The sequence below is a fragment of the Hyperoodon ampullatus genome (assembly GCF_949752795.1).
Source record: "Hyperoodon ampullatus genome assembly, chromosome: 12".
NCBI lineage: Eukaryota > Metazoa > Chordata > Mammalia > Artiodactyla > Ziphiidae > Hyperoodon > Hyperoodon ampullatus.
The window spans coordinates 58,521,013-58,533,604 of record NC_136925.1 but is presented as its reverse complement, the minus strand read 5'-3'; the positions used below and the strand labels follow the sequence as shown (position 1 = coordinate 58,533,604).

General features: G+C 38.4%; 1 protein-coding gene across 1 annotated transcript; it reads right to left on the bottom strand.

The window, feature by feature from the left end:
- Positions 1-12,046, bottom strand: ARG1 (arginase 1). The gene is made up of 8 exons (XM_079716083.1): positions 11,947-12,046; positions 7,716-7,788; positions 5,160-5,334; positions 3,135-3,294; positions 1,807-1,901; positions 1,366-1,470; positions 1,004-1,140; positions 1-758 (listed from the first exon to the last, which is right to left on the bottom strand). The coding sequence occupies exons 1-8, from the start codon at positions 12,001-12,003 to the stop codon at positions 592-594; spliced, it is 969 nt and encodes a 322-aa protein (XP_079572209.1). The 5' UTR covers positions 12,004-12,046; the 3' UTR covers positions 1-591.
- Between the last annotated feature and the right edge of the window lie 546 nt (positions 12,047-12,592).

The following is a 12,592-nucleotide window of genomic DNA, read 5'->3' as shown; positions in this document are numbered from 1 at the left end:
ATAACTTCACCAAGGTCTTACAGTGTTTTGGGGCTAATGATTTCACTGTGGCTTTTTAATATTTATAGTAGTCTTAAGCAGGATGTGTGTGTATCTATGTCTGTGTGTGTGTGTTTTGCATGTATTTAGAAACCTGTGTAGCAGTGACAGAATCTTACAAAGAATAAAGATAAAAGAAGTTTCTAGGGATTACAGCTTTGAACAACATGGAAATATGGTCCCTTTTCAGGTTGGGTAGCTTTATCTCCTGAAACCAAGAGTTCCACTCTATGTGCGGGGGCTGATATAGGTGTTTATTTTTAATGCCAGCACATTTTTATTTGGAAATGAATGTGTATTTCTCTAACGATAAGGCTTTTGCCAAAATGGGAATGTAAGCTTTTTAATTTCACAAAAGTTAGCATTTCCATATCTTGAATTTCATGCCCAGAGGGAATTGATACAGTTTATACTAATTATACTAACTTTTACCAAGACAAAACATTTTTCTGAAAGACCAAACCTTTGGGAGGATAACTAGGAGTTTAACTAAACTAGTCGATTTGCTAATTATGTCATTAACTGTGAGATTTTTATATGACGTTTCCATGTTTACTTAGGCGGGTTAAGGTAATCAATAGGCTTATGGTTACCCTCCCGAGCAACTCCAAAACAAGCCAAGGTTATTGCTACTGCTGTGTTCACTGTCCGAGTTACTTCTTCTGGTGTCTTCCCCAGAGATGGATTCACTTCCATTATATCTAATCCTGACAGTAGCCCTACAACAACAAATGGAAATAATGTAATTTATTAAATAGTTGACATTTTAAATTTAGTACAGACTGACTTGAAATATTATCTGGGAATAGAAAGAGGTGTAACAACTGAAAACATTTCAGTCATTGCATCATGCAGTGGACATTTAGGAAGTGTCTGTTGGGGCTCGATTTTCAGATTTGGGAGGTATCAATATATACTGGCCGGGTGTACACTTCCTTCTTTATTCACTCCGATTTTTACATACCTGTTTTGTAAATTTCTTCTGTGATGTAGAGACCTTCTCTGTAAGACAGACCTCCCTGGACTGGTGTGCCAGTAGCTGGTGTGAAAGATGGGTCCAGTCCATCAACATCAAAGCTCAAATGAATTGGCCTTTTCTTTCTTTTAAGAGGTGGGAAAGGAATTCAGTTTAAAGTTGGTGGTTTAATATTTTGTAGAAAAATACAGTTCTTACTTTGCTTTATAAAAAGTAACAACCCAGTGAAGTTCCATGATTGTACTTACTGGCTTTATTAATAAGTTACATTGACCAGTGTCAGTAGCAAGTCATTTTCATAATATTTATGTTACACACATAGAAACACACATACACACAAAGTATCATACCTTCCTAGTAGATAGCTGAATGCTTCTTCCATCACCTTGCCAATTCCCAGTTTATCCACTTCAGTCATTGAAAAGTATTTAATTCCCAGAATTTTCAAAATGTAGCTATGAAAGAGGATATATTAATCTACAATTTATAAGGAGGCTGACCCTATGCCCTCTTGTTTCCTTTTAAAGAAAAGATCAGTGTGGTGAGATTAAAAAAATATTTAACTTTGGTGAACTGTATATATATATCAATATATTTCTAAATAGCAAGTCAAGGTAAAAATCACCTGAATACATACACATACATGTATGTACGTGTATACATATAAATATGTGTAGATATAGATATATAGACTTGGTGCTGAAAATAATTTTTTCTCATCGGCTCGATCAGCACGCCTAGCAAGAGAAAGGACAAAAAGGAAGATAAGTCACATCAAGGAATAAACTTACTGTTCCCCAGGGTCCACGTCTCTCAGGCCGATATACACAATATCTTTGGCAGATAGGCAGGGAGTCACCCAGGAGAATCCTGGGACATCGGGAATCTAGAATTGCAATGGTTCCATTGGGTTATATATGCTTCTCTTGAGCAAATCTTACATTGAAAGTTAAGGACACTTGGTAGATTGCGTGTATCTTGTTTAGAACATAAATCTCAGGGAAATCATTAAAATATAATACAAAATTAAGAATGAAGTGCCTGCCCGCCTGTGCTACCCTTGTTTGCTTTGGCCTTACCCAGCTTCACCCTGTGGCCCACACCTAACCTGAATCACTTGTCAGCGTTTACCTGCCCTGCGCCCCATTTCCACTCCGCCCTGCTTTCCTGGAACTCTTCTGTAAAGAAATCAGCGTGCTTCCATTACTTTCATAGCTTCCTTCTTTTCTTCTCTTTCTCAGTAAAGACTTAATCCAGAGGGTGGTTGAGAGTGGCTAAGGGAAATTTTCGATCAGACCTTTGGTTTGACCATATCTTCAGATGTCCTGGAGCCAAGCTTGGCTGTTCCCATGAGCTAGCTACGCATTTTACAAGCCTATCACTTTGGTCATCTGTTCAGAAAACATTGTTGCCGACATTTAACGTTAAGGAGGTTTTGATCCCCAACTATCATCACAACGGCCAATTTGCTACGGTTGAATCAATAAAAATTGTTTTATTGATATGCTACAGCATATCAATAAAATTATGAACCACAATGTTAAATCTTATTCTGGAATTTCATCTTAATGTCTTTTAGAAAAGAAGTTTCCAAGGAGGAGGTAGTTCTTCCTCTTGTGGTTTAGATATATGTTTCTCATAGTAAAGATGTTAAATAATAAACCACCATAATCCTCATTTTAAAACTCCATGTTTGAAAGGGCCCTATGATGTGGAGGGGACACTTGGTAAGAATGAGAGGCTGGCTATGGGGTTTGTAGTAGAAGGAGGAGGTGCCAGGAGACCAGTTCTGGTCCTTGCTGCACATTTGGTATGTCTGTTTACCTCTGAACCTCTGTTAACTTGCTTATAGAGGATTCCTCTCTGCCCCACCTACTAAAAAGGGTAGTTTAAGAATCAAAAGGGAAGCTACATATGAAATCAGTTTGCAAACTATCAAATAAGGTAGAGGTACAGAGCCTCACCACCTCTATCCGCTCACCCATTGCTTATTGGCTGCCCAGAAAAGGCTTTGAGAAATTAATCAAGAAGATGGCACAGGGGTTCTTACTTCCCTTCCGCCTCCTGAACTTCTGCTAAAGATAATTCTTTTGTAACAAAATACCAACGAGCTGTTTACCTTTCCCTTTAGTTCCTTCAGGAGGAAAGATACAGGTTGTCCATGTAAGTTCCCTGTTGTGGTTGTCAGTGGAGTGTTGATGTCGGTGTGAGCATCCACCCAAATGACACAGAGATCTGGGTGGACCCTGGCATGGCCAGAGATGCTGCCAATTGCCAAACTTTAGAGGAAAAGAAGTTTGTATGGACATCAGGCTTGCAGTATTATTACATACATCATATCATAAATGCAATATCCTCACCTGATTTTCCTTTAAGTCAAAGTGGCTAATATTTCTGAGAGGTTTTAAACGAGATGCCAATTAAACAATTACAACAGTAGAGAAAGTATAGCTTATACTTAATATTTACTAACAAGTTCTATTTATTCACTTCAATGGCATTACTAATAAATTTGTAATTTTTTTCAAAACCACCTTCTAATAAAATTGCAAATTATAGTTTAACTAAAAATTAACTGTGTGAAAAGACAGTAGCCACACAAGAAATTTTTTAGCATGAGACACCACTCAACTCTCAGGGTTAAATCAGGCTCATTTTCTGTACTCTCATCTCTCTTGGTAAATACTAAGTCTCCCAAGTGAATTATGACTTGGAGTCATAAGAGTCCTTCCATTTTTCTTAAAATCCAATTCTTTTACAATAGGGGAGCATCACTCAGAAGTCCTTACATCCACTTCAGCCAGTGTATCCTGGGAGCTCACTCACTCAGATCCTCTGCTGGAACTTTCTAGTCTCCTGCTATATATTTAAGGACCCGCTTTTAGCCAGATCCAGAACCCTCAAAGTTCATCTCAAATATTCCAAGCTCCAGAAAACTTGCCGGAATGAAAATGCTAAGTAATATCTTACACAAAGGTTAAAAGATCAGGATTTGCCATGCAGTGCTTGCATTCTCCCACTTGTGAATGTTCAGGAATCCTCCAGAGAATCGTGAACTTTCAGATTCTCAAAGTGGAAGCAGTCGTTTCTTGATGTTCAGGTATTGATGATTCAGCTTGATGTTTGTCTTTTCCTACAGGTTTCTTTTCCTTTGGCCATTTGCCACTCTTAAAATTTCCACTTACAAATTTTTCCACTTAAAAAAGAAAGTGAGCTCCAGTTTCTCAATGGCAGTTTTGTCACAGAAGCCCTGGTAACACTTTGGCTTTAGGGGAGAAAACGGAGGAGGATGAAGTAACTGACTCTTGCATCAAGAGCTATTGTAATGTTTGTACTTTTTATCTAATTATACTTCTTCTGATAACATATCGTGGGACCTTGAGAGTAAACATGGAAAGACTTGCACGCAAAAATTATCTTTGCCACACTATTTATAATGGTGAAAATTTGAAAATAACCTGAATATCTGAAAATATGGATATATATAGTGATATCATACTTTGATGAAAAATTAAGCAACAATAAACAATTATGCTTATATATATCATGAAGTAACATAAGGAAATTTGTAGTGTAGATTAAGAACAAAACAGGATAATACACAATTGTTAAAATCATACACAAGGAAAAAATTATGGCAGAAAGGAAGTATGCCAGATTTTCAAAATTCCAGTAGAAACAGTTGTTAGAGAATTACAACTGCCATTGTTTTTTCCCTTTTATATATGAGTGTGTGTTTCAAAATTTTTACAATTATTAACTTTTATAATGGGAAACACATGCTTTAGTTGTTGACCTAAATGAGTTGTTTCTATTATCAGTAATCAAGTACAATAAGCTGACTATGAATTTCCTCAGTGTTCATTTATTTAGAAATGTAAGCCTGAATATTTTGCCTAAATCCATTCATATGTCATGTATTTTCTGCTGTTATAAAGATAATGCAAGCCTTCAAACAGAGCTAAATTTATGTCTCCAAAATAAAGTAGTAACCAATAAAATTAAAAGAAAAAAGACAGAAAATTTGGTATAAAATATTGATCAATGCTCTCCCTTCCTTATTTTATCTCTTCTCATGGTTTTGGTGATACTTCCTTTACAGTATTTGTGCCTGACTTCCATAGAGATAATCATTAAAAAAGACCTGTGGTCTCCGCCCAGTACAAGACTGGTCCTTCCGTTCCTCTTGATTTCTGCCACCACATCAGCCAGCTGTTCAGTTGCTTTTCCCACAGACCTTGGATTCTTCACGATTTGAAAGGGACTGTCATTAGGGACATCAGCAAAGGTCAGGGCCCCATAATCTTTCACATCACACTCTATAATTAAAATTAAAAGTTTCAGGTTACTAAGTAAAAAAAGAGATTACAAAACAGCCTGTAGGATGATTCCAATTTTACCAAATAGGTGTATTTGCAAAAAAAAAAAAAGTCCGGAATGGCTGTAAAAACTTGTGAAGGTAAAAACCTTGTCCACTGTTGCCTGACAGCATCATCCCACCTTTGCTGTACACCCGTTCCTGCTGTATCCTGGGTTCTCTGCAAATATCGATACTTCTTGAATCGAGCCAGTTAGGCTAGACACGAAAGTGTAACAGTGATAAGCTGGTTTGAGCTTAATGGGTGGCATCACTGTCTTGGTCTCTGTCTCTGTTTATGTGCTGTCTACTTTTCTACAATAAACGTGTTTTGTATATGTAATGAAGAAATTGTTTTTAAAAGAATATGTATACATATATATTTATGCCCAGAAGAAAATACACCAATATTTTCTAAATTTTCTTACACTATATTAACAGCCTGTGGTTTCAGTCCAATCTGTCACCAGCTGAAGCAGCTCAGCTCCCTGCTCTGTCCGTCGTACCTGCCTCATAGTGGTACTGTCTGAATTAAATAAGAATGTATGATTAGCAACGAGCTTTAAAGCTTTTGTGAGGTCAGGAAATAAAAGCTCTATTATTATACTTCTTTAATAAAGAAATTGCAGCTAGCCCAAAGTTTCTAAGGACCTAGGTCACTCCCTAAAAGGCCCTGTTTAGGCTTCAATTTGCAGAACTTCATGTGATATAAGTACAGTGTTCTGAACTAACCAGTCATTGTACGCTATAGTCATTAAATGTCTGTGTGTATCCATAATTCACTAACACCTTCAAGAGATTCAACCTGATATAAAATACGACCAAATTATGCTTGTTAACAGACGGACTAGTCTAGTCCATTTCCCCAAGCCTTCTGTTCTCTCTTGGGGTCTTTTTTTTTTTTTTTTTTTTGGCTTTATGAGGTATAATTGTTATTCATTAAAATTCACTCACTTTAAATGTACAGGTCAACCAGAAATATCTACAGTCTTGCAACCATCACCATAATCACGATTTAGAATATTTTCATCACCCCCTAAATTCCCTCGTGCCCCTTTATGGTCAATCCCTGCCCCACCCTCAGGCAACTACTGATCTTTGTCTTGCTATGCTTTCGTCTTTTCTAAAATTTCATACAAATCATACAGTTGGTAGTCTTTTGTGTCTGGCCTCTTTCACTCAGCATGATGTCTTTGCCATTCATCCATGTTCTTGCCTATGTCAGCAGTCTGTTCCTTTTTATTGTTGAGTACTATCCCACAGTATGGATGTACCACTTTTTGTTTATCCGTTCACCGGTTGATAGGCATTTCGTTTCCATTTCTTGGCTTTTATAAATAATATTGCTACAAACATTCAGGTAGTAGTGTTTATAGTATATGTTTTCACTTCTCTTGGGTAAATATCTAGGAGAAGGTTTGCTGGGCCAAGAGGTAAATGTATGTTTATTTAAGAAACTGCCAAAGTGCTTTCCAAAGTGGCTGTATCATTATGCATTCCCACCAGAAATACACGAGGGTTCCAGTTGCTCCATATCCTCCCCAACACTTCATCAGAGTTTTAAATATAAAGATGACGTTTACTTTCGCCCATATTTTTAAAATTATATCACTTTGCATTTGCATGCTCGTATATATGTATGTATATGTATATGTGCACACATACACACATATACACACCATGCAAACACTAGGTACTATTATTATTATATAACTGTCGTATTTTCTTTCCTTTCACAAATAGGGGTCCTCTTGCTAGTAGTGTACTTCCTGCTGCCCTTGGCTTTTCGTTTTCAATTCCCCTGACTCCCCTACCACCCACCCCCAGTTCTTGCACACACACATTCTTTTATACAAGAGTCTGGCTGGAAAGACAAAATATCTGAGTGAGGATATTCATCCAACAGTATTTACTGAGCATGCTCCCCATCGCTGCTTTTTTTATAGGATGTACTTCTAAGGTTATAGCCAATGCTGCAATTCTGTGGTATAAATGTCACTCCAGACACACCCTCTTTTAGCAGGAGCCTGGTCCTTCCTTCAGAGTGAGAAGAAAATCAGGCTGATCTTTCAAGTTAAAAATTACCTTGCTCAAACTAGTGGTTACCAGTGGAAAGGGGCAATATAAGGGTAAGGGATTAAGAGTAACGAACTATTATGTACAAAATAAGCTACAAGGATATATTGTACAACACAGGAAATATAAGCCAACATTTTATCATAACTGTAAGTGGAGTATAACCTTTAAAAATGTGAAGCATTATATTGTACATATATGTAACATATAATATTGTACATTAACTGTACTTCAATAAAAAGTAATTAATTAATTTTTTTAAATTACCTAGTTCTTTAAGTTTCTCAAGCAGACCAGCCTTCCTCAATACTGTAGGGCCTTCTTCTACCCCTCCTCGTGGCTGAGCAATTAAAAAATAGAGTAATTCAGACATTATCATGACCATCTGATGCCCACAAAAGAACCCTTTTCATTAATCAATTGAAGAGTATCAATTTTTGAATACCTACAGAGTCAGGAATTTACATGATCTCATTTAATCATCGTGGCAAGGTAGATTGAATTACCCCTATGTCAAATATGAAGATCCAGGATCAGAAAGATTATATAACTTTCCTAACAAGTGGGAGAGCCTTAGTTCACATCCACATTCTTTAGATTCCAAAACTTGCATCTCCTCTTCTCCATCACACCGTGTTACCAGCACAATGAACACATATTTTGTACAAAAGCACTCTGAGAGATGGAGATACAGTGATTAAAAGGAGAGGGCTTTCGTCTTTGAGTAACTAACAAGCTAATAGGGGATTTGGATATGCAATCCCAATTACAGTAGAGACTTGCTTCAACGCAGATAACAAGATTCATAACCACAAAAACAGGATGATCCTAACTCCGCCAGGGGCAGAGTGTGTCAGAGAAGTCTGCGTGGAGTAGGCTGATATTTCTGCTGAGTCCTGCAACATGAGTAGGTGTTCAGGAAAATAGATAGGGTGATAGAGAAACTTTGCAAAGCAGGGGAACAGCTTGAGTAAAAACATAAGGAAAAAAAAAAGAGTCTGGCATGAGAAAGACCTACTTGCAGGTCCTCACGGTCGTAAGTTAGGGCTCTTGGGGAGAAAGCAGGCAGCAGGGAAAATCATCACCCGGGAGCTGAAACCACAAAACTAACCCGGTATTTTAAGTTTTGAGCTGCTTAAGCACAGTTGGCACAATTCTTCCTTTGCTCAAGGAAGCTAACACGCCTCTTCCCGGCTGTAAGTCTTCTTCAGCCTCCTGGCAGATTAGCCATCTAAAGAACCGGTTCTTGCATGTGTCTCTCTGATTCTAATTTCCAACAAGCCTTTTCAATACAGGAGGTTACTTTGTGTTCTCAGGGGAGAAGGTGTGCCAAAAGACAGGTGGATCTATCCCCAGGATTGTGCTGTGGCACCAAACTAAGTAGATATTTCTTCCCAACTCAAATTACCGGATGACTTGCCCTGGCAAGTCATTTGCCAGGCAAATCCTCCTTGTCAAATTCCTGTCCCTGGCAGCCAGGGATGCCCCACACTCAGCTGGACATATTTGCTCCTTCACGCCACTCCTTTTATGTATGACTCCCACCCCCTCTCAAGTAGACACAATTTCTCCTTCTTTAAACTCCAACAGCATGCTACTTGGCTCAAAATTTGCCTTGGTTTTGTGTTTGTTTTTGTCTTTTCTCCATTATTAGATTTCAGTCCAGTTTTTTCTACACTTCCAGCACTGTATTTTGTAGTATGGAGCTGACACTTAGTAGATGCTCAAAAATTGTCAATTTGATAAAACTCCCTGCCCTTTTTCCCTCTCCCTTTCAAACTTTAGAACAAATCTCATACACCCCTTACAAATGAACTTATTTACAAAACAGAAATAGACTCACAGACCTACAAAACAAACTTATGTTTACCAAAGGGGAGATGGAGGAGGGGATAAATTAGGATTAAAATATACACACTACTCTATATAAAATAGATAACCAACAAGCACCTACTGTATAGCACAGGAAACTATACTCAACATCTTGTAATAACCTATAATAGAAAAGAATTTAAAATTTATGTACATATATAAAACTGAATCACTTTGCTGTACCCTCAAAACTAACACAACATTGTAAATCAACTATATTTCAATAAAAATTTAAAAAATAATAAAATAACACCATTCTGAACTTTAAGAATTATAAAAAAAAAAAATCTTATACACCCCTTAGTTGATACGAAAGTCCTTCCTCAGTGTCTGTAGAGGATTGGTTCCAGGACACCCACCCTACCCCACCACCTCCCCATCCCCCCACCCGTACTCCCCGCTATCCCCTGCCCCCTGCACGGATGCTCAAGTCCCTTGCATAAAATGACATAAAGATATTCCAGATACAGAACCCGCAGATATGGATGCCTGGCTGTATATTTATTACAATATCACAGTCGATCAATTTCACAGAGTGACACTTCTTAGCTTTTTTTTTTTTTTTTTTTTGTCTGATTCAAACTGCTTCTAATGATTGGTCTTTTCTCATTGTTCTTTGTTAGCTCTACTGACTTTGAAGCTGGGCTCCATTCCCTAACTGACCGCAACTCTTAAGGTCCGCTGTAGATTTAAATTTGCACCAGTGCAGGTCAGGAGCACAGGCTTTGGTATCACACAGTCCTGTCTGGAATTACACAGTCAAAGCTGTGTGACCTTGAGCAAATTCTCAAATCTCTCTGAGCCTTAGTTAACTCAACAGTAAAATAAATATAATACCTACTTCATTCTTTGCCACCACCTCCTCCCCTTAACCACTGCCCTGCAAAGGAATGGAGTCCTTTTTCAGATTCAACCTTCTAGCCCTTTAATCCTCTCTTTTGCCTATTTATCCAATTTTACCTCCTTTAAGTGAGGACAGAAATTTATATGTTGGCCATTTTTTTCCCTTCTATGCTATGGCTTAGTGTAGAAAAATCTCTCTCTCTGAGTTCTTACTATCACGAGACAATAAGCTTCATTCTCATGGGGCCATGTTTTAATAAGGAAGAGCTGTAGAAGGCAGGAAGGAAGAATTATGGAGAATGGAAAATGCATCTGGCTATATTTCAAAATATTATCCCCTAGAGTGGCTGTTATTATCGGCATTTGGCCTTCTGCTGAGGTCTAGGGGTCAGAGCATATTCAAGCCTTTTCCTCCCTTCCTTCTTCCCTCCTCTCTTCTTTCCTTCCTTCTTTTTTTTTTTTTTTTTTTTTTTTTTTTTTTTTTTTGCGGTACGCAGGCCTCTCACTGTGTGGCCTCTCCCACTGCGGAGCACAGGCTCCAGACGTGCAGGCTCAACGGCCATGGCTCACGGGACCAGCCGCTCCGGGGCACATGGGATCCTCCCGGACTGGGGCACGAACCCTTGTCCCCCGCGTGGGCAGGCAGACTCTCAACCACTGAGCCACCAGGGAAGCCCGTTCCTTCTTTTTTTTATCAGTTATTTCAGTGCTATCTTTGTTAGAACCTGTCCCAAGAATAGGTGAACACATTGTGGATTTTGCAATTACCCCCAGCATTAAAAGAAACACTTCTTTGTCAGCAAATTGTCCCTGTGTTTCAGGAGAGACCTTTGAAAGATTTCCAGGGAAAGTGAAGCAGTATTGACTGACAGTCCAAATGCAGTTTGCATCTCTAACCTCCGACCTGTCCCAATTTGTTTTGTAATAAAAAAGCCAGAGTGCAAAGCAAGAGTTCAAAACTAAGAGAAGAAATACATTGCTCAGGAGGGCAAAGAGAAAGTTCTAAGAAACCTGAGAAACCCCATTTAAAACAACCACAACCACAAAAAAATCAGCCTGGGAAGGTGTCAATTCACACTCTATCTTGTTTATTTCTGTTTTTTGTTCTTCCACATCCCCCCTCTTTTAGCACAGACGCTTACAGGAGTCAAAGATATCTGTAATCTCATTGGATTTACCAGAATGAGTGTGCCTGGGCAGAAAAAAAGAAGACTATATTTACGTGTTGCTGGCATGTTTTGGAATCTGGGAGTTTGATAAATTCTTTAGTCCTTTCAATGTGGTCAACTTGCAGGTGGGTTTAGGTTATCCACATGTTTAGGTTATCCACATTTTTAAATTCTAAAGGTTGCTGCCTGTCTATGAAATTTTTCTAGGTGTTAATTACATAACTAAACAAATGCGTTTTCTTAAAATTCTACCTCCTTCTACATATACACAGTAACACCAAAAGCAACAAGAGCACGGAAATCTAAATGAGTAGCTACAATGCAGAAATAGTCTATTTCCATTCAAATAAAAACATTTTCTCTTAAAAAATATGAGGAAAAATTCAGCAGATTTAAATAAAATTAGCTGTGGCTGAGATTAGGAGCCATAAGAATAAATGGATTTGTGACCATAATTATACAATGATGCAAAATGGTGAGAGGACTTTAAAATATAGATTTCAGGTCCGGTTGTATCAGGGAATTTAACTAACTAGACATTAACACCTTACTAATTTTGAAGTTCGAAACTTTCTCATAAATTCCGGTTATTCAAAGCCAGGGTTTTTACTCACCTGGCCCTTTGAGAAAGGAGCTCCGATGATCCCTATGGATTTTGGTTTGGAACTCATGCTCCAGCACTGCTCACCGCTGCACGCAAGGTCTCGAGCCAGTCGTCACTCTGTGCAACTCTCAGTGACGGAGAGCACATATTTTTTTCTATTTATAATTGAGTTAAATCTGTTTACTTTATTCTAATGAGGGAGAGTGGCTCCACCTACTGAAACAAAGCAGCAGTCAAGTGGAAGTCCAGCAAGTTCATACTTGGAATAACTATGAGTCCTCCGGGTCTAGGTCTCTAATTAAGTGAGATTATTCATGTAAACAGTTCACACCCATTTGACAAAGCCAGCTGGTGACATTAATCTTTCCTAATCACCACTTTGATTTCCTAATCGTCATTATCTTTTCTAGTCATAATTAATTAGTCAAAACCACAGAAGAAGTGCTATGGTTCTTGCGGTGCAAACTCAGGGCATGGCACTTACCTCCTCCAGGTCTTTGCATCCTCCTGTGTCGAAAGGGCTGGGACTAGCAAGATGGTCTCCCACATCCTTTCCAGCTCTACAATGCTGAATTCAGTTTTCACTCTGGGATTAATAGTTAATCCACGAGGCACACCTCATACACCACCAGAGCACAGTCTCAGGGAAGGCATAT

Bases quoted from the DNA above. Each gene is read 5' to 3' on its own strand.
- ARG1 (XM_079716083.1), bottom strand. From the start codon at position 12,003: ATGAGTTCCAAACCAAAATCCATAGGGATCATCGGAGCTCCTTTCTCA. The intron at 1,141-1,365 runs GTATGATACTTT...ACCTCTTAAAAG, and splicing joins TTCAGCTATCTACTAGGAAG to AAAGAAAAGGCCAATTCATT. The intron at 759-1,003 runs GTATGTAAAAAT...TTGTTGTTGTAG, and splicing joins AGAAGAAATTTACAAAACAG to GGCTACTGTCAGGATTAGAT.